The 21,948-nt window shown below is 49.0% G+C and overlaps 1 protein-coding gene across 1 annotated transcript in view; it reads right to left on the bottom strand.

Annotated features, from left to right (window-relative positions):
* LOC147710777 (uncharacterized) overlaps window positions 1-19,191 on the bottom strand; it is a 209,306-nt gene extending 190,115 nt beyond the window's left edge. The window contains exons 1-2 of the mRNA XM_086921523.1: window positions 18,933-19,191; window positions 5,556-5,652 (exon numbers count right to left, since the gene is read on the bottom strand). Coding sequence (XP_086777649.1) covers window positions 5,556-5,652; window positions 18,933-18,952 — 117 coding nt within the window. The 5' untranslated portion in view covers window positions 18,953-19,191. The remainder of the gene's footprint in view (window positions 1-5,555; window positions 5,653-18,932) is intronic.
* Window positions 19,192-21,948: the final 2,757 nt, after the last annotated feature.

Below are 21,948 nucleotides of genomic sequence, written 5' to 3'. Positions count from 1 at the left end.
TTCCTACAATTCCTTCAGTGGCTGCATCCTGGCCACACACATCTTAAATGCCCAAACCATGCCTTCCTCCATTGCCTACTCTGCATCTTGTATGACCGTTGGTATTTTTTCAGCACCTCATTTTGTATCTCTTTGTTTCCCGCCTCCCTGAAGCTCCCTCCCTGTCTGTCTAAAGCAGTCACCTGCATCTGTATGTTGCACCCATGTTCACCTCCTTTCCCTTCTCCTTGCGGCTTGACTAACCATCAATTAGCTCCCCCTCATCTATTCTTCTCTCTTGTCGGTTAACAGTTAGGCGCCTGGTGCCTCGCTGCCTGGTATTCCCGGTACCCGCTGTTTCCCATCCGAGGCAACGCTGCAAAGCCTAAGCCTAACACTGCCGAACAGATCTCTTGTGCTACCATGCATCATATGTGAAATTCTTGCCCTCATTTCCAGCAATCATGTCTGGTATATTTGCCCCGACTCCCCAATTGTATATATACTCTTCCTCGTCTAGTGCAGCACCTATGCTAAGCATGGCCAGTTCTTTTCTTCATCTTTACAGTATGGGTGGCCAATTTTTCATGTTCCATCACTGTATGTCTGGACCCCATACACTATATTCAGTTCTGGTTCCTCCTCTGGTTTCCTTTGGAGTACGCGTGGCTTATAGTTCCTCTTTACTCTGTACTTCCTTGATGGAAATGTTGATATTACTTTCTTTGATATAATTCAATACCTTTGATTAAGTTTGAATATGCACAACATGTAGAATGAACTTTGAGAAAATAAGGAGTGCTCTTGATGCGATGGGCTGAAGGGGAATGATAGGAACCCATCATTGATTGCATGTTACTACATACTACTAAGTGGAACTTGTACAGCGTAAAACCTTGACTTATTAAAAATACTACCCTTACCCTGGATGTGCGGAGGGAACCTAACCTTTGTTTTGAACCGCATTTCATCTTTCCTTCTCTGCCTGTACTAGATGCCCGCTCTGCATTTTGCTTGCAGGCATGCTGTAGTATTTACTTGTAGAAGGGTGGTGCAAGGCGTGGCGAAATTTGTTTCTCTACACCTGGCTTTCTCTAAACACAGCTCTTTTGCAACAAGGGTGTCACGTGGGGTTAGATTGAGCAATTTCCGGTGGTATTCTCAGTAGCTAACGCTGTGCAGAGTGGTGAGAATGGAGTGCTTGCATTAAAGTGCATATGGGAATAATTTAACAACAATGGTGCAACAACATCAACTGTTGCATGGCCAAATACTTATAGGTCCCAAAGGCGTGACCTATTGTCTATGACAGTGCTTGTTTTTAATTAGCACTGTTTCTTATCTCTCCTACCATCTCCCCTTCACTGGCTGCCCACCCGCCCCCTTCACTCTTCTTCTCCCTCCAACGCTCTCCTCCCCTCCCACTTTTAAGAACCCATATAATGCTGTAGTTTACTTGGTCTGGCATATATTTTCTTTTGTTATTATTTCTTAGGACCCCTGCCAATGGTCAATTACAAACTCAAACTGAAAGGCACATTTTATGCCTGCGGGGGGGAGGGTATCGCCTAAAAAGGCTACTTTAAATCCATTCTATGCACCATAAGTGAAACAAACAAACAGATCAAATCGTGCCTAACAAAAATTAATGTGTCCTAATGTAACGCAACTGGTGCTATGTAAAGCGCTCTGATACCAGATACCTTCGGGTTGTAGTGTCCCAGTCTGGGGCCTAGGCAGACAAGACACAGGACACGTGTGGTGTAGTTGGTGGCGGACAACTAACCTGACCACGCCCAGAGCCCCGGGCCTTTTATTGCATAACTTGCGTATCCACGCATACGCCTGGAACAAACCAACGACCCCTTACGCTCCAGGGGTAGAACACCTAGTAACAGTGGGAGGGGGCGTGTGCGGCAGTGGTACACCCCAACTGTCCGCAACACTACATTCCTCCTTTACCTAGGGATGAAACAAAAACTGGCAGAAGGAAAAACACACAAATGTCTCTTGATGAGTGGAACTGCTGTCTATACAGGCTGCTATGTTCGCCAAAGTCCGCTATACAGTCTATGATACAGTCTCTGAAGTTACTGACAAATCCAAAACATCAAAAGCACAACATTTAACAGTCTTACTTCGCTCTCGGCGATGTCTGTCGTCTAGATCATCTCAACGCCAGCACTGGGCCACAAAGTCTCGGTACCTCTGGGAAGGCTTGGGGCAGGGACGTAGACTGTATCTCGATTGGCTGCGACCTTCGGCTGTGGCTGGGGGATGTTCTTCTGCTTCTCTGGTTTCGGCGGCGCTGGGGGCTTCCGCCGGTCTCGCTGGCTCCCCATTGCTCGGGGTGACGTCATCGGATCGGCGTGTGGGGGTGCTTGTCTCGGTTGGTTCAGATGGCCTGCGCGGTGGGCTTTGGTGCCAGTCGTCCGGTTCCGCGTGGTTTAGGTGCCAGTCGTCCGGTTCCAGGTCTTCTCCTCTTTCAGGTACTTGTTTGAAAAACAAAACGTTTCTCGCGACTACCTCTCCGTCCCTGACGGCTGTGACCATCGTTCCGTGCACTTCGGTAACTCTCCAGGGGTCCAGTTCGAACGGCAGGCGGAACTTCCCGCCGGGATGGCGATCTTTCACGAGGACTGCGTCGCCGACTTGAATGGGGCTGTCTGCGGCCCTCCGCCTTCGGGATGCTTCCTGGTTGTTTTTGCTGCGTTGTTCCATGGACCGGTTGCTGGGATTTGGGGCCGTCTCCCACCTGGGATGGTGTGGGATGGTGTCAGCAATAGCTCGGTTAAATGATAGTCGGTTTGGGGCGATTCCTGTGGTGCAGTGATTGGGTCTGGCGATATTCTCGGAGAAACTGGTAGATGGCTAGCTCCAGACAGTGGCCATCGGCGACTGCAATTTGAATGACTTTATTTAGAGTTCTCATTAGCCTTTCGACCTCGCCGTTCGCCTGCGCCCATCTTGGTGTTATCCGTTTGTGTTTGATGCTGTGGCTCTGCAGGTACTCTGTGAACTCGCTGCCATTGGACGGGGGTCCATTGTCTGTGCGGACTTCTTTCATAATCCCATGGGTGGCGATGATCTTTTCAAGACACAGGACAAGTGTGGTGTAGTTGGTGGCGGCCAACTAACCTGACCACGCCCAGAGCCCCGGGCCTTTTATTGCATAACTTGGGTATCCACGCATATGCCTGGAACAAACCAACGACCCCTTATGCTCCAGGGGTAGAACACCTAGTAACAGTGGGAGGGGGCGTGTGCGGCAGTGGTACACCCCAACTGTCCGCAACACTACACGGGTGAATTTTGCGCTTTATAAAACTCTATAAAAAAGAAGAAGATCATTAAGCACTGGCCTAGCCCCCTCTAAACACACTCGGGGTGCTGCAGTTTACAGGCCATTATGCATTCCTGCTCTGCAGGCTGCATGCCAGGAGACTCGCCATGGCGCAGGTCACAAGACAAAAGAAAATAAATTCTAGCTTATCTACTTTATTATGCTAGTTAATTATTTGTTAGGCTTCCTTAACAAATAAGCTAGATCGTGACACTTGACAGCTTTAAGTTTTTACTAGCAGCCCGTCCCGACATTGTCCGGGAGCAAAAGGCTGCTTCAGGGCCCCCGCCCGCCCCGCAGAAGAGTTGTCTGTGCAAGTCCTGGCCCTGTTCAACTGATTTGGCCCACTTGTGTTATTTTTTTAATTCGTATGTATTGTTTTCCGCGTTTTATGTTGTCCGCAAGATGTGAGGAAAGTGTTGTGTCACCTGTTTAATGTTTTTTTTTCTTTCAAACGCTTTTTACGTGTGTTCGTTTTTGTATCCCTTCAAAGAAGTTTCCCTTTCGTTTTGTCAATTGTGTGGTGAAGTCCTGGCAGTGCTCGAGTGATTATGGGAAGTTGTGTTATTTTCGTTATTCGTATGTCTTATTGTAAGCGTTTTATCTTGTCCGCAAGATGTGAGGAAAGTCTTGTGAATGCGCAGTTGATTGCGTTTCTCCGTTAAGAAATGTCGGCTTTTTTGTTCGTGTTTACCCCCCTGTGACGTCGTTGGTCAATGGCCAATGGTTAAAGACTTTTTTTTTGGTAAGCTGCAGTCGTGTGTGTGTTTTCTTTAGTGCGTTGTGATTGGTGTAGTATGCGATTAATCGTGGCGTCATTTGACACTCCTCGTCGATGGAAGGCCCGCCCGGTTTTTAATGCGAAGGCGTCAATGTTGTCTGGGTAACTGCAACAAATGTGTGTATATTTCTTATACCGCGCACCTCTGCTGTTTTTGTATATTGGTATTACCGCGCTGTATGTGTGAATTTAAATTAATTGAAAGCGCATTTCCGCTGTATGTGTTGGGATTTGCAAATGTTTGTTAGAAATTCATTGAAAGCGCATTTCCGCTCTATGTCTGCATATTGTGAGTTCTAAATTCAGTGAAAGCGCATTTCCGCTCTGTGTGTGCATATGTAAGTGTGTTGTGAAGTCGCTTGGCCTATGTTTGTTATTTGCACTTGGCATGGCCCTGTAAACGCCCACATTTGATGTCTGAGACGCCCACGGCCACGCCCCCAAGGGACTACTTTACCACTTTTGGCGTTTTTGCTTTTTTAATCTATATGGTGTACATATCTATAGCCTATGTCCTTCTGCCACATCTCCCCTTTCAAATGGTGTATTGGGTGTAGTGATTGGTGCATTACTTTTGTAGTTTACCTGGCTCAAAGGTTTGTGTTCTCTCTTTATAATAGTATAGTATAGATGATTGATTTAGGGCAGTCTCATTTGCTATGTTTCTTTTGTCTGTGTGTGTGGAGTTGCTTTCCGTTTATTGTATTCTACACATAGTGTAAACCTGCATAAAATACTTGTAAAAAAAATATTAACTGGTGTGAGTAGCTATGTACAGCAGTGCACATGTAAAGCAATTGCCACTTTGGCAAAGGCATTTCAACCATTACATATGCCGACATCACACTATACAAAACACCTCTGAAAACAGTTGACTTGTTGTGCCACTAGAACATAAAACATGCACATAAACAGTCAAAACACCAGACCTTTCATTGACCTCACAAAGCAGCCCATCTGGCACTGCCTAATTGCCATATAGGCAAAGCTACTAGAATTATGCATCAGAAAGGCCCAAATTATGCAGCAGTATTGAAAACATTATGCTGCAAAAAAGCCAAATTATGCAGCATATTGTGGCACATTTTGTAATAGTATTACTTCATTATTTAGTCAGGTCGAAAACTAAAATTAAGGATGCTGTATTAAATATGCTACCGCTTGAACAGCACTTCAGTATAACTAGATTTTGTGCTTGCCATGTATTCACAGTAAGCCTGTACTTTTTCATACCGAGAAACTACAGTCTAAGCTATAAAAAAATAAGAGGGGTGGTACTACACCCCATCCTTACTTCTTGAATTTTCTTTTATTGCTTATGCTACTGCTGGGATATATTTTACAAAAAAACATTGCTAAGAAAGATTGTTATTTAAAATCCGTTAGCTCTAACTTTTACTAATGCAAGACCGATTGCATTGCAAATGCTTGTTTGACCTTAGCAGTACTTACAGGCCCCAAAGGTGTGGGAATAAGTTCACGATGCCTAGGAGTTAGATTCGGCATGGGGAGTTCTCCAGTTTCGTTTTGCTGTGGGTCGATAAGCACCCTATGCAAAATAAAAAATAAAAAATTACAACAGTGGAAAAATATGAATGACTAAATCATATTTACCTTGCTATCTCAAAGGAACTTTATAATTTCATTAGAGGCAGAGAAATTTGATTTATTTTTATTGGCTTTCAGCAAAATCAAGCACGTGCAGAGTGCACACAAATCACTGTTGTTACAGACATAGCGTTTGTTGCAGAATATATTACATGACAGTGCACCCATTATGTTAAATTGAGTCATATGTATTATTCCTCATCTACATGGCTTAGCAGCTACGAGTAAACCAAACAAGCATTGGCATAGCCAATAGGTCTCGCCTTTGGGGCCTTATTAGTGTTTAGCCAGAGCTATTGACTTTGCCAATGTCTTCAAGCTGTGCTGTAGAGAAGTGTGGCTGCTGTGCAGTATGCTGAAAAGTTATAATAAAAAAGTCTCAGAAGCATTTTTGTTTCCTTATATATGAATAAGAAGGCATTATGTACAGCTGAACGACCATATTAAAAAAAGTATTTATAATAAAAAATTTCCTGTTTTCTTTTGTTCTTGCAAAGCTGGCAACTTTTTTCTGCCTATTCCAATGGTTGTTAGGTTTTGAGGTGGCATAAACAATCAGCGGGTGAAGGTTGGGAACTAGTACCTGTATTATAACACTAGCAGCGGACAGACGCTAGGGGAGAATCAACAGATGCCAGATTCTGCAGGCAGGCTGAGGTGGTGCTGAGTGATGCTGAGGTGGTAGTGGTGGTGACTGGTGCGGAGACGATGCTGAGGTGATGCTGAAAGATACTCAGGTCTTGCTCAGTGATGACGATGTGGTGGTGTACTAGTGCAAAGGCGATGCAGAGTGATACTGATGTGGTGCTGAGTGATCCTGTGGTGGTGCTGAGTGATATTGTTGTGGCGCTGAGTGATGCAGTGGTGGTGCTGAGTGATGCAGTGGTGGTGCTGAGTGATGCAGTGGTGACGCTGAGTGATGCAGTGGTGACGCTGAGTGATGCAGTGGTGACGCTGAGTGATATTGTTGTGGCGCTGAGTGATATTGTTGTGGTGATGCTGAGTGATACAGTGGTGATGCCGAGTAATATTGTTGTGGCGCTGAGTGATATTGTTGTGGTGGTGCTGAGTGATGCTGTGGTGGCCCTGAGTGATGCTGTGGTGGTGCCGAGTGATGCTGTGGTGACGCCGAGTGATGCTGTGGTGACGCCGAGTGATGCTGTGGTGGCGCCAAGTGATGATGTGGTGGCGCCGAGTGATGCTGTGGTGGCGCCGAGTGATGCAGTTGTGGCGCTGAGTGATGCAGTTGTGGCACTGAGTGATGCTGTGGTGGTGCTGAGTGATGCTGTGGTGGTGCTGAGCGATGCTATGGTGGTGCTGAGTGATATTGTTGTGGCACTGAGTGATATTGTTGTGGCACTGAGTGATGCTGTGGTGACACTGAGTGATGCTGTGGTGGCGCCGAGTGATGCTGTGGTGGTGCCGAGTGATGCTGTGGTGGCGCTGAGTGATGCTGTGGTGGCGCTGAGTGATGCTGTGGTAGTGCTGAGTGATGCTGTGGTGGCGCCGAGTGATGCTGTGGTGGCGCCGAGTGATGCTGTGGTGGCGCCGAGTGATGCTGTGGTGGCGCCGAGTGATGCTGTGGTCGCTCCGAGTGATGCTGCTGTTGAGCTGAGTGATGCTGCTGTTGAGCTGAGTGATGCAGTGGTGGTGCGGAGTGATGCTGCCATGACACAGTGTCTTTGCTAGTTACAGTGGTAAAGAACTCCCTCCAAATATGATGACATCGCCAGGCTGCTACTCTATCATTGTCTTAAACAATTAGACAACCCCATGCCCTCCCTTACTCAGGAGAGAAAATATTTAGCAGTCTGACATAATCTGGTCAAGACTTGACTAAGGAAATGTTACTTCTCAGCTGGGCATAATTTCCTGTGGCCCAGCTGCAAGAACCCCAAAATTCCACAGGCACTATTGTGACTGGCATTGCAACATGTAGCTATGCTAAACTGCTCCGTGAGGCTGGCTCTATTAAAATCTCTTATATAGTCCACAGACCCTTGTGTGGAAACACACCACTTTTTTTGTGGACACCTGAAAATTCCTCCTCCTGTTTCAAAATGTGACTGTAGTGATTTGTACTGTATGGGGGGTACGTGTTAGCATGTTGTGTGTTGGGGTAATAGTGAAGCATGTGAAGTGAGCCAGCTCATGCGTCTGTTTCTTGGGCTGCATCCGTTCTACTGCAGGGGTGACAGGGGAAGTGTGCTAGAACAGAAATGGGCGCTGACAATTTTTCTTTTAATTCTTGTGGTAGTGTCAACTGGCAGATGACCGGTGTCTGCATTTAAGCTGTTTTTGCAATTACTTTTACACAAAGCAGGTGGAAATCCGCAGAAAAATGCAATCATGACTAATGCACAACAACGAAAATACAATTTTCAGGTAGGTGTCTTTTTTTTTTTCTTTTTTTTTTTTTTTTTTTTCCCAAAACCTTTATTGCACTTTGCATAGCACACAGCGGAATGCCTACAGCCCCGAGGGCCGGCCGCTATCTGAGGATCATTGTACACAGAGATTTTCAGCAAAAAGGATAATCATACCACAGTGTTAATAAAAGTCTTGGTGTAGAGAGCTGAAACAATAAAAGTGCCAGTTGAGCAATTATTCAATGCAGTAGTCTGAGGTTTTGATGGAGTTTTTTCGTTTTTTGAAAAACAACAAACACAGAATAACAACCGTTAGGAAAGACAGTGAGGTCTGACACGAATCAGTGCGTTTCAAGTCTCTAGTGTCCCTTGGGAGATTGGGATCCTGACAGCCCACCCACAGCGCACATGTCTCCACTCTCCCCACCCGCCCCTACCCCCTCGGACTCATTCGTTTATGCTCTAAGAGGCGACCCTCTGCAGCCGCCCACGCCCCCCCCACACTCCCTCCTCCCGCCCAGGTTTAGCCCTCCTCGCCCTCATCGTCAGAATCATCCCACTCATCCTCACGCAAGGGTTCGCAGATGTCCCCCCTGTACTCATTCCACTTCAGCCATATCTTATTCCATTTCCCGGGGCAGGCTCGGTTGATATATACTGCTCGCTCGGTCAACATTACTCGATCCATGTTCAAGCACCACTGGGACTTGGTTGGGAGTTCTGCTGCCCCCCAGCGCTGTGCTATGTCGCGTTTCGCTACCATTAGCCCCGCCGTGACCCAGAGTTGGCCATACCGGGACAAGTCAGTAGGCTCCCAAATATTTAGCAAGCACCTCCTTGGGTCAGGTAATATGGAGTGATCTAGTGCCTGTGAAAGCGTGCGGAGTACTTGTTTCCAGTATTCCTGGATCTTGGGGCAGTCCCATATAGTATGGAAGAACGTGCCTTCCTCCCCACACCCACGCAGACAATAGGGATGGGACGCTCTATGTATGCGATGCAGCATTGTCCTTGTATAGTAAACCCTGTGCAGGATCTTAAATTGCACCAGCCGCATGCGTGCCGAGATGCCTATTTCTTTAGGTGACCCAAGAGCTGCGTTCCATTCATGTTCATCCATGTCGCCAACCTCCCCCTCCCACTTCTCTTTCAGGTGTAATGTGGGGTCAGGGCTGTTATTGAGGAGCTTACGGTAAGTGAGGGATGTAGCCCGTTCTAGCATGTAATCTGTGAGTAGGCGATCTTCCAAGGGTGAGGACTCTGGGAGTTGTGTGCCCGCTGGAATGGCTGCAAGTAGTGCGTGACGGACCTGAATGTACCTGTAGAGTTCCCTGTCGTTGAGCTCGTAGAGTTCTTTTAGTCGGGCAAAGGGGAGCACTTCATTCCTCTCCCACAGGTCACCCACCACGGAGATGCCTATCGTGTCCCACTGTGCAAACCCCTTGGTGTTCCTCAGGTTGCCTAATGCGCGAGAGTCCCATAGGGGGGTCATCCTTGTGATTTTCCCCTTCCAGCCCAGAGCTGCTGTAGCTGCATGCCATATCTGCACCGTTAACTTGGTGGGGCCGATCAGAGTACGCTCCTTGCGGTGATCATATAGTGGACCCAGCAGACTGTCAGCGCCCAACTGCTCCCTGTCCGAGTGAAATGCTGGCTCGGTATGTGGTGCGTGTATCCATTGATTAATGGGCCTCAATTGTGCAGCCCAATAATACAGTTTCAGATTCGGTAGCGCAATGCCCCCGTCATACCAGTCCCTGTGTAGCTTGGATTGTGCCACTCGCGCCGGGAGGTTGCCCCACAGCAAGTTGGAAACTAGAGCCGCTACTTTCTGGAAGAATTTGGGTGGCACCGGGTAGGGTGAATTGTCGAGGACGTACAAGAAGCGCGGCAACGCCATCATCTTGTAAAGCGCCGCCCTGCCGAGGAGTGTTAACGGCAGGCCGGACCAGAATTCCACATCCCGCTTGAGTCTATCCAGGGGCGGCTTCAGATTCTTGTCTACGAATTCAGCCGGGTCCTTAGTGACGTGTATGCCTAGATATTTAAAGGATGATCCTGCCAAACGCAGCGGGCAATTATCGTCGAGGTCAGGAGCCGGACCCCGTAGGACATATAGCTCTGATTTGGACCAATTTAGCGTGTAGCCTGAGATCCTGCCGTATGTGTCACAAATGCGGAGCAAGGCCGGTATTCCCTCCCCGGGGTCTGTTAGATACAGCAGCATGTCGTCTGCGTAGAGGGACAGGCGGTCTTCCCAACCCCCGTTCCCTGGTATACCCTTGAGGAGGGGGGAGGCTCGTATGAGAGTCGCGAGTGGCTCCAAGGAGATGGCAAACAACAGGGGCGACAAAGGGCACCCCTGGCGTGTGCCCCGACCCAGCGGGAAAGTGCGGGAGATGTGGCCGTTCGCCACCACATGAGCCATCGGAGCCGTGTACAGCAGTTTTACCCATGCTAGAAAGCGAGGCCCGAACCCCATATGTGTCAGCGTTTCGAAAAGGTACTCCCACTCCACCAGGTCAAATGCCATTTTGGCATCAAGTGCCAGGATTACTGCCGGTGTGGTGATGGTGTCGGCTCTGGTCAGGATACCATGCAGTCGCCGCAAATTCAGCGCTGTGTTCCTGTGCGGCATAAACCCGGACTGATCCGGGTGTATAATGGAGGACAGATGAGGCAGGATCCGTTGCGCCAGAAGCTTGGCCAAGATTTTCACTTCCGCGTTTAATAAGGAAATTGGCCGATAGGAGGAGCAGTCCTCCGGGGGTTTACCCGGCTTGGGGATTGGTATTATGGTAGCCGCACGCTGGTCCGGTGGAAGGGAACCCTTCTCCAGGCAGTCCCTGAACATCTCCAGCAGTTGCGTGCTGAGGGTGTCCGGCATCACCTGGTACCATTCTATGGGTATCCCATTCGGTCCTAGTGCCCTGCCCGGGTTTAGCGCCTTAATGGCCAGTTGGATCTCGTCGGCTGTGATGTCGGCCTCCAGCTCGCACGATGCCTCCGGCGAGAGGGTCCGAACCACAATTGGTGCTAAGAGCGCCCTGGCGCTCTCAGGCGTAATTGTACGAGCCGGGGTGTACACTCGCTCAAAATGGGACGCAAGTAGTTCTGTTATGCGCCTTGGATCCGTGTGTGTCTCCCCTTGTTCATCTTTTAGACATTGGACCCCCCTGGAGCGACCCTCACGTTTATCGAGCCACGCCAGCATTTTCCCTGCTTTGTCCCCCACTTCGTAGATCCTATTCTGAGTGTCGGTTAAGTGCCCCTTGACCATCCCCCGCAGGTGATCATTGTAGAGCTGCTGCTGGAGAGTGAGTGCGTGCAGGGCAGTGGGAGAAGGGTGGGACTCGTGCGTCGCGGTCCGCTCCCTCAACGTAATCTCTAGGTCGGCCAGTTCCTGAGACTGCTGTTTCTTGTGTCTGGTTATAGTGTTAGAGAAGTGTGGCTCAGGGGTTAGAGGCGGCAGACCTGGAGCTTGAGTTTCAGCCCTGGACCAGGGTTCAATTCCCCGCCTCGGCGGGTCTTGGGCTCAATAATCCCACGGACTCGATAATTCTCGCTCCGGTGCCTTCTCGACTCACGGGTTCACACTCTGCGACTCTGGGCAATAGCTTGCTTAATCTCCACATCGGCCCTTCGCGGCGGGATGCCTGGCTTTCGCCTTGTGGATACCCTGCCGGGGTATCTCACAGGGGAATACCAGGACGGGTTCCCTAAGCAAGCGCGGAGATGCCCCAGGGTAAGTCCAGCGCTATATAAGTTTCATACATTTACAAGTTTCATACATTTAATGGCCTGTCCCCGCAGAACCGTTTTATGGGCCTCCCGTAGTGTTGCCGGGGAGCGCACCGAGTGGGTATTTTCAAGAAAGTAGTGGTTTGTGGCTTGTTTGAGTGCTTTGCGAACCTGTGGGATTTTAAAATATGCTGCGTGCATGGGGTAAATGCGCTTACGTGCCCTCGTCTGTAGGGAGAGCGTCAGCGTGAGCGGTGAGTGGTCTGAAATACCACGAGGGTGAATCACCAGAGTATCTACAAGACAGAGGGCCTCCCCCAGTGACAGGAAATAATCGATGTGGGACAGGCTGCCATGCACCGCGGAGTGGAATGTGTATTGTTTCGTGCCTGGGTGTAAGTGTCTCCAGATGTCTGTCATGCCCATGGCTGAGGTGAATCTTCGGAAGTATGTTTCCGCCCCTGTCTGGTTGGGGGAGGGGTGTTTGTCCAGTTGTGGGTCTGCGACCGCATTAAAGTCTCCCCCTAGTATGGTCTCACCCTCGGGGAGAGTTAAAAGGAAGTCCCCTAGTCTTGGGAGGTGGACCGAGTGCAAAGCCGGTGGCACATACACTGATACCAAATTAAAGAGTTTCCCCTCCCATTGTCCCTGCACAGCCGCAAAGCAGCCCTGATCATCCGTTTTAATTGACAGGGGCATGAAACGTGAGTTCTTCTGTATCAGAATGCCGGACCCCCTGGAGCCGGACGTGAATGCAGAGTGGGCCCACATTTTGTAGCCACGCCTATCCAAGGCCTTCGTAGCCCCCCCCACCAGGTGTGTCTCTTGCAACAGGGCCACAGTAGGTCGCAGGCGCTTAATTGCCGTCAACACCAATCCCCGCTTAACTTTGTCCCCCAAACCTCTCACATTCCAGGACATCAAGGTCAGAGGTGGGCATTGTGTGTCAGAGTGAGTCACCCCCTCTGCCGGTGCGGGATTGTTAGCCATCAGGTGGTGTTAGGTACATGCTGCAGTGCCCCAGAGATGTAACCAGTGTATCGGCTGCGTCGTCGCGCAGCAAAGTGTTCTGAGGCCTCATGGGGGCATAGTGTCACTGTCCGTTCCCAGCAACATGGTCTGATTCCCATAGGTACTGAAACATTGTCTTCGACCCATTATGCACTTTCCTAACATAAACAGTTCAAAACAAACCCCCCTCCCTGCCCCCCTGCTTAACGGACCTCCAACTGCCCGCCACCCCAACTTAGCAGAGTGCTTTACCCATCCCAAAACCAGAGTACTTGCTTGTAGGGGGGAGAGCGTCTCCCCAGGCAGGCGGCTTCCCTGAAGGCTTTTGGGGCAGCCATGCCGGCGTCTACGTGCAGCTGTGGAAATTATACATTAGTTCGGCGTTCGGCGACTGCTTAGTGGTCTGAGTCCAAGGTCGGGTTCAGTCTTCCTCGCCTCCTCCCTCGAACCCATGGGCCAGTGAGCGTCCCGCTCCCTCCACTCGTCCCGATGTTTGCGAGCCCGTTCTGCTGTCTCCTCCACGGTCTTGTTCCGGTCTGTGTGTTTTGCGCTGTCGTCCAACGGTGTGCCAACCCTCCAGCCAGTCCCGGGCTGTTTCAGGGGAGTCGAAGATCCACACTTTCTTGTCCGCCACCACCCGCAGCTTAGCCGGGAATAGCATTGAGTACGGCAGCTCTTTATCCCTCAAGGTCTTTTTTACTTCCAGGAACGTTTTCCGTCTCAGAGACACCTCAGCCGTATAGTCCGGGAAGAAAGCAATCTTTGAGTTTTGAATTTGGATGGCCGGTGCCACTCTAGCGGCCTGCAGAATGGCATCTCGATCTCGGAAATTGAACAACCTAGCCAGTATCGGTCGCGGTGCGGCCCCGGACTTGGGTTTTCCTCCCGGAACTCGATGCGCCCTTTCGACGGAGAAGAAGTTTGAGAGTCCCCTGGGCTTGAGCCGAGTTTTGACCAAGTCCTCCACATAGAGGTCCATTGCCCCCGTGTCTTCGGACTCTGGCACACCTAAAATTCGGACATTATTGCGCCGGGAGCGCCCTTCCTGGTCGTCCAGCTTGTCCCTAAGCAGTTTGTTATCGGTTTGCAGCCGTTCCACCGCAGTTTGCAATTCGGACACATCTTCAACCAGTGACTTAGTGACCACCTCGACCTGTTTGACCCTTTCATTCATTTTTTGGAGATCCGCTCTTATCAAGGTGACTTCCGTTGCCGTGGCCCCCACCGTCGTTTGCACTTGGGCCAGTGCTGCCAGGACATCGTCAAGCGTGGCCTTTTTCGCCCCCTCCGTTTCAGACGCTTTTCCGGCGGTCTTGCGTTGGTCCTGGGGCGGCGATTGCCTCTCATATGCGAATTTGTCCAATTTGGCCTGGGTTGAGGTGTTCCTGGGGCCCCTGTTGGACATGGTGCCGCCGTGAATGGAATTGCCTGGTGGGTAGAGTGCTCGCGCGTGGGATGTGCAGGGCTGCTTCTTTGCGCTCCGGTAGCAGGCTGCGTCGAGGTATGCGGTCACTGCAGTGGGGGGTGGTGTCTCCCCACCGTTGCGTAGCTATGTGACGCTCTCGTAAGGAGTTCGTAGAGGCCAGGCGCCAAGTCTCCCCCCGGCATCGGATTCAAGGGGGGAGGCCGGCGGTGCGCTTTCAGGTGTGCCTCACACCGGCCGGGGCTGTCGCGGTACACCTCTCCGCAATGACCCTGCCCCACTGGCTGTGCCGCGTGCGTAAGGCCCCCGGTGTTTCCGCTGGAGAGCCTGTAATTACTTCACCCCACGCCTGCTGTGGCTGCCGCGTACCTTTGCCGGCCGTTGAGTGGCTGTGCCGGCCGCTGCCAGGGTCTGGCGTCTTCCGACGTTGTGGCCGGGTAATGGCGGCGCTGGGTCGAGTCTGTGCAGCTCCCGTCGCGCTGCTGGTGGATGCAGGTGAGTCCGGGGAGTGTCGGCGGGCTGTCGCGGTGTGCACCCCTGTGCTTGGGCGGGAGGGAAGCTTTGCGGTGCTGTCGGGGTGACGTGCCCGGGGAGCCGGCGCTTCCTGCCACTCACCCCCGCTTGCGTGACACTTCCGGTCGGAGTCCAAGGCACCGGTAATCCGCGGCCTCTCGGCTGCAGGCAGGCCCAGCTCCTCCTCCGCCTCTCGAGCACGAGATTTCGCCCGTTCTGGCCGCCGCCGCCGCTCGCATAAACTTCAACGCTGCTCTCTGCACGGACACCGGGTCCGGTCCGCCCCTTTCTGCCGGTAAAGATCAGGATTTTAATGCGGATTTATCGCGGAAAGCCGCCTCTGCCCAGGAGCCTCCCTAAGCTGCGGCCGCCATCGTTGGCTGCTAGCCACGCCCCCCGCAGGTAGGTGTCTTTGCTGCTTGAGACAAGAGACAAGAAAACAAGAGACAGAAAAGAGAGTACAGAAGTAGGAAAAGAAAACGATGAGGAGAAAGGAGAGTGTAAAAGAAAAGCGTAAATGTGTTTGAGTAAATATCACCAAGAGGCACATACATAATACTGTAAAAAAAGAAAAGGCACGCCAAGTTTTGGACTTCCAGCCAGCGCTATTAGTAAATGCACATGTTGAGATTGAGGGTGTGGGCAGGCATGTGTTCTGCGCTCTTGGAACAATGCGTTTTCTGCCAAGATTTGGACTTTATAACATGTTCTCATTTAGGATGGAAATAAGAGATCGGGAGAGACAGAGACAAAGCGAGAGGAGAGAGAGAGAGAGAGACTGGAGAGAGAGAGAGAGAGAGAGAGCCCAGGAGTGCTGCATGCGCGCGCAGTCTGCCCATTTTCAAGCACTGCACTCGTGCTTGTGGCGCGCCTCTGCTGGCTCCGCAAGGTGGGTGCCGCCACAAGCACGAGTGTGGGCTTGAAAATAACCAGAGCGACGGCTAAAGGTCCTCCTATGTAGTGCATGCGCGCTGCGTAGCCAAGACCTTAAAAACTGTGAGAGGTAAAGCAGAGAAAAATGTGGCTTCCAAAACAGAACTAAGGAAGTAAGAACATTTACAGCACCAGCACACCCCGAGTATTGTGGGTGCTTGAATAATCATAAAGAAATAAGTAAATAAGATGGTGGATCAAAGCACAGACATGTTATCTTTTGCTATTTTTTTTGTTGACTCAATGTAAACCAATAATGTTTCTATTCAAATGAAAGTATAAAATCTTAAGCCACAACATGTGTTCCTTTCCTGCATCTTCTCACAAACACCTAGACTTTCAACAGTTGAGTATCCTGTTCTGAGGCAAGGCTTCGAATCTTTTTTTCAATACGCTGCAATGAAGGGGTTCTGAGAAATTTGCTTGAATTGAAGCCGGACACATCCCTCCTAATGAAGCACACATTCTATTAGTGAAATAGCATCCAAACGTCTAGAAGCTCATTTGAAACACAGAAGCTACTGACAGCCAGAGCGAATCGAATACAAATCATACAACATGCAATTTTGATTTTACAAGAGAAGTCCACATTGTCTTTCTGTGTTGGCCTGGAACCACACAAGCCCGAAACTTTAGTAAAAACTGATATCGCCCATATGGAATGAAGAATAATAATGGAGAACAGTAATTATCTCTGGGGAAAGTGGAAAGATGCGCTGCTGATGACATGCTGTATTGTTGAGTTCTATTAAAATCCAAATAAAAATGTTATAAAAAAAAAAGTAATTATCTCTACCTCGCTTGCATTGAAGAATTCTACTACTGGCTTCAACATGGTTGTAGAGAGGTGACTGGGGGGGGGAGGAGGGGGAGGATTGGTGGAGGGGGAGAGAGAATGCCATGTTATAAATTTCCATTTAAACATATGCTACTTGCTGTTCCATGGGCAAATCGACTATATAGGATAATTAGCCTTCTAAATGTAATAATTAGAGAGAAACATGGCATTAAGATGTAAACCCTAAAATTGAGATGTCTCTAAAGAACCCAAAGGTTTAAATGATGTAAGGTTAATCGTTAGCCATAACAATAAAATTTTATTTTCCGCAAGAAAAATATATGTGAGATTTCCGCTATCTCTAAAGGAGGTGGTTATACTGTGCCTTCTTTTAATAATACTTAAACCTGCATATCTAAAACCTATGCTCTTGGCGGGAAAAAACATGTATGTGGCAGATACTTGTGGAACGGAAAGAAAATAGAACTTCAAATATCTGTTCTCTTCCCCATTTAACTGCCGCCATCGCCCTGAACACAAACTATGGGACCACCAATCTCCCTATTAAACTGGAGATCAAGTCTAAAGCAACCATTTCAACTAACTTTTTTTAACTTGAGTAGAATACCCATGTGTATTCCAGATGGTTCGAATTATTAACTTTTTGGAGTACTTTCTCAGAGTTTCGAAAACCTGGGCTGAAAACCACTTCGTTTCAAAGATGCAGAGAATATACCTTAGAAGGCTTGATGCATTGTTTTATTTTGCTTGGCAGTCTAATCCCATTAACTAAGATTTGTGTCACTTATATAGAAAAGTACTGGAAACTTGGTGGGCTCCTCGGACTATTCAATGTTACCTAAATCCATTACCAAAGGACAATGGCTGAACACAGGACAATGTGCTATTTTTTTTTAAAACGTCTCGTACATGGCGACTATGACTGTTTTTAGATTATATCTTACCACTAGAAAATTCTAGTACCTTTGTTTTTGTTGCATTCTCTTTTACATGCTCTACTTTCCAAAGTGCAAAAAAAATACTACTATTTTTAATAGGTATACCTCTACTGCACATTGCATTCAATTTGTATACTTACTTCTGGATGTCATACACTACTCAACTCCTAGAATTCGACTTAACTGCTCACCTTTGCTGGGCTTGGAAAGTGAAATGAACCAAAGGACTGATATTGTCAACCAACTGCAGAGGAATCAAAGAAGTGACCATGGTACACTGTTGGCAGTCTACAGTCCCCACCACGAACACCCCCTAGTATCATCTGATTGCCCCAGAATTCACCGAAAACTCCTCACACTTTGGAAATGGTCAAGACTTTTAAACCCATAGAGGCCAAACACTCAACTGAGGCTGCACAAAGTGGAGACTCACGACTTTTTTAAAGCAGAAAATTGTGTTATTTTAATTTTCTTTCCCTTGAAACTTCCGTCAACACCAACGACAGTTAAAGGAGGAAATCATTTCTCCTGCTCACTTTTGTAAATCTTCATGTTATGCATTAACAAATGCTTGTAAGTATGTAGAACTATATATTTAAAAATTGGTCTCAGCACTAGAATTTCACAAGTACTGTTTTGCTTACTTGGGAGTATATACTTGCAGAGTTAACAGACTCGTCAATTTTAACTATATTCACCCTCTCACAAAGCAATATGCCTGCATTGACTTTAATACGGTCATTTTTGGGGCAAACCTGCATCACCTTCGTCTAAAACTTTAATGGGGCCACCCTCTTAAATCTACGACTTCACCCCAATTTTCAAGCCAACAGGGTATGTTATAGATCTCACCTAAAAAATAAAGGAAGCGAAACTGCAAGCCCCATAATGCAATACAAAATGAAGTCGGTGAAAAAAGCCTGGGTACGTATCACGTGACATGAGAGCTCGTATACAGAAGCAGTAGGGTGAGACTGGGTTAGAAACCAAATTAATTTGGATAGATAATGGGGTAGAGAGAGGAAGCAGAATGCTCAAGTGGACACGAAAGTTAGAAAGCAAAGGGATGCTGTGAAAACAACGGGGATGGGAGGTTGGTCGGGGAAGGAGAACAGGGTGCGTAGATGCACACATGGAGGCAGCAGGAGAACCGCGGCGGAGAGCCAGCTCTAACAGAAGCCAGAGGAGGCTGAGCAGAGACCGCGCAGCGTTTTTAGGCTTCAGAGTGAGGCGCATCAAAGGGATTGGCGAGAATAATGCAGGGGGGGGGGGGGGGGGGGTAGTAGGGACTAGCGAGAACCAGTAAAGGGAAACAAATCCTGCTTTCGGGACAGTTCAGGGCTGAAGCGCCTCTAAAAACGACGGGGCGGAGCCATAGACGGCTCACAGCCGAGGAGAAGTGAGGGGGCCTCGGGCAGGGATTGCTGGACACTGAGAAGGGGGCCGGACATTCGGGGAGAGGTTCCAAAGAAGGCTCCTCTGAGGTAAACAAACCTGCTGCCGCTGTCCGCCATGTCTGGTTGGGCTCTGGGGGTCTCCGAGCTACGTCCAGTCGCACAGGCCGCGGGAACGGAACAGCGCCAACGCGGCCACGCACGGGAAAACGGCCGAAAATGTTGCAAGCCGCCGGGAGGCCCACTCTCCGGGCGTGGTTTGGCTTCCTCATAACCCCGTAGTCACGAAAAATCTCCTCGGATGAATACAGGAAGGAAGGAGACTGCGCGTTTTCTCCCGTTCAAAACGATTGCATAATGTCCCGTTGTCGGCAGTGTCTATCCTTTATTTAAAAAAATCCCATTAAAAACTTAATAAAATTTAACGAAAGAGACTGCTCTCTTCCAAAATTGTCAAACCGTGTCAGAAACATAGCTTTGACAAATACATAGCGCATTTGTATGTGTGAGGGGCGCAGGAGGGTCTTTAACATTTATTTTTCACCTTTTCATGTCCACTCAGTGAATCCTATGTCAACAATTTTTCTTTTTGTAGGATCTGGCGTCTGAATATTTATCGCACTTTTGTGGTGATGTACAAAGCACACCGACAACATTAATAGTGTTTAAACTTTCTTTATTCCCGGAGCGCCGGGATCCGTGACTATTTCCCTAGCGGTCGACGCCACTAACAAGATGGCCGCCTTCCGCTTCCTGCTTTCGCATTTCCTGTTCCGGAGACGGAACAACTAGAGCGCCACCACATATCTCCCCCCTTTATGCAATAACAAACTAATAACAATAAAGTCCTTACTTCCAGTTCATGTCAAAGTCCTGAATTTCTCAGGTACTTTTACAGTTGTCCCCACTCTGGTTTTCACTACTTCAATACCTCCTCCTTCTTCCAGTTCCTTTCTGTCCAGCCTTCTCCCAGCGCCTTCTCTCTCTCTGTCCATCACTTCCTCACTGCTCTCTTCCTTGCACCAGCTCCTCGTTCCCTCGCTCGTACCTTCCTCTCCTTCACTGTCTTCCATTTGCTGCACTCCTTCTTCTACCTTCTCATTTCGCCTTCCACTACGTTCTTCTTCACCCTCATCTCCTACATACTCTGCTCCTTCTTCTTTTTCATCTCCCCACTTGATGATCTTGCTGCATTTGGCCATTCTGTCCTGTGACCACACTTTCCCATCACTGAGCAAGGCAGACCGTGCGTAGGGCTCCAGTACTTGCAAGGGTGGTGAAAATTTCCTCTCTCCCTTTTTCTTGAGGATAGCCAGCTTCACTCTTACCCAGTCACCCTTCTCCAGTTCTGCTCCTTGAACGTTGCGTCTCTTGTCGAAGTGTGTCGTGCATATTTCTTGTGCTTTTTTCCAGATTTCTTCTGACCACGGCTGGTGACCACTTACTCTGCACCACTAGTTTCCTCCATGCTAAGTTGTCTCTAGTGAAGGCTTCTCTTCCTCTTAAAACTTTAAATGGGCTGCAACCCGTGCTCCCCGGGGTGATCCGATAGGCCCAGATCATTTTCTCCAGTTCTTTCTCCCAGTCCATCCATCATTAATAGCCGCTTGAATGGTGCCCATGTTCACCCGATTGAAACGCTCCACCTGACCGTTTCCTGTGGGGTGGTAGATGGGCGTATGTCTGACTTCTATTCCATTCCTTGCTGTGAAGGCAACCCATTTTGCTGAGGTGAATTGCGGCCCATTATCGCACGTGATGATCTTTGGGATTCCTTCTCTGACAAATGTGGCGCGTAAGAAGTTCACCACTGCCTCCGTGTCTACGTTCTCCGTCACCTCTACCTCCGGCCATTTGGAATATCTATCGATGAGAACTATGGCATACTTCTGTGTTCCTGCTTTGTTGAGGATGGGGCCCATTATGTCCACTGATAACATTTCCCACGGTCCATCCGGCACTGGGAATCTTCCCAGCGGTGGTCTTAGCATGCTCTGTGATTTGTCTGCCTTGGCACATGATTTGCACTGCTGTACATATCGTTCTATCTGAGCATCAATGGCAGGCCACCAGTACGCTTGCCTAGCAAGGGCCTTGGTCTTTGTGATGCCCTGGTGCCCCTCATGCAGTAAAGACATCAAATGATCTAGTATGCCGTGTGGTGGGATCACCTTGTCCCCTCTCAATAGGAATGTTGGATTCTCTGCCAACAACAGTTCATCTCTTACTTCCCAGTATCTCCTAAGTTCTTCCTTGAGGTGTCTCTTTTCCGGCCACCCGTGGACCACGTACCCTTTGATGGCCTCCAAGTCGCCGTCCTCTTTGTAGGCTTCTTCCCATTCCTGGGCACTGATTACATTCTCGGTATCCTGGATGGTGGCTACCACGTATCCTTCCCATCTTTGTTTCTCGTGGTTATCTGCCTCTTCCATGGCTGCTGCTCTGCTGAGGAAGTCTGCTACTTTGTTCTGCGGTCCCGGAATGTGTTCCACATCATACACGAAGTCTAGTAGCCTCAGTGTCATTTTCGGGATTCTAGGGGTCGCATGAGCGTGGCCACTGGAAGTCAGCACTCTGACTAAGGGCTTGTGGTCCGTCCTCACCAGGAATTTCGCTCCCCACAAGTACTGCCTGAATCTTTCCATTGCCCAAACCACAGCCAGCATCTCTCTTTCTTTTACGCTAAACTTTTCTTCGTTGGGCGCAAGTGACCTTGAGGCAAAGCTGACTGTTGACGTGTCACCGTTCTCTGACTGCTGCATGAGTACCGCTCCTAAACCACGGTCACTGGCATCTGTTGTTAGGATTGATTCTGCCGTTGGGTCAAATCCCTTCAGGGGAATGGTAGCACGCATTTCCCGTTTGAGGGTGTCGAATTCCGTCTGTTCATCCTGGCTCCATATGAACTTGTTCTTTTCTTTCAGTAGCTGGCGTAGGAGATGTGTTTTTGTGGCGAAGTGAGGAATGAACTTGCTGTAGTATTCGGCCATTCCCAGGAATGATCGAACATCTTCTTTCTTGCTCGGAGTGGGGGCTTCCAGAATGGCTTTCATGTTGGTCCTCTTTGGTTCTATCCCTTTTTCGCTCACCTCGTAACCTAGGTAAGTGACGGACTG

The sequence above is a fragment of the Lissotriton vulgaris genome, chromosome 5 (assembly GCF_964263255.1).
Source record: "Lissotriton vulgaris chromosome 5, aLisVul1.2, whole genome shotgun sequence".
In the NCBI taxonomy this organism is placed as follows: Eukaryota; Metazoa; Chordata; class Amphibia; order Caudata; family Salamandridae; genus Lissotriton; species Lissotriton vulgaris.
The sequence above is the reverse complement of the archived record's forward strand: the minus strand, read 5'-3'. Positions and strand labels throughout refer to the sequence as shown.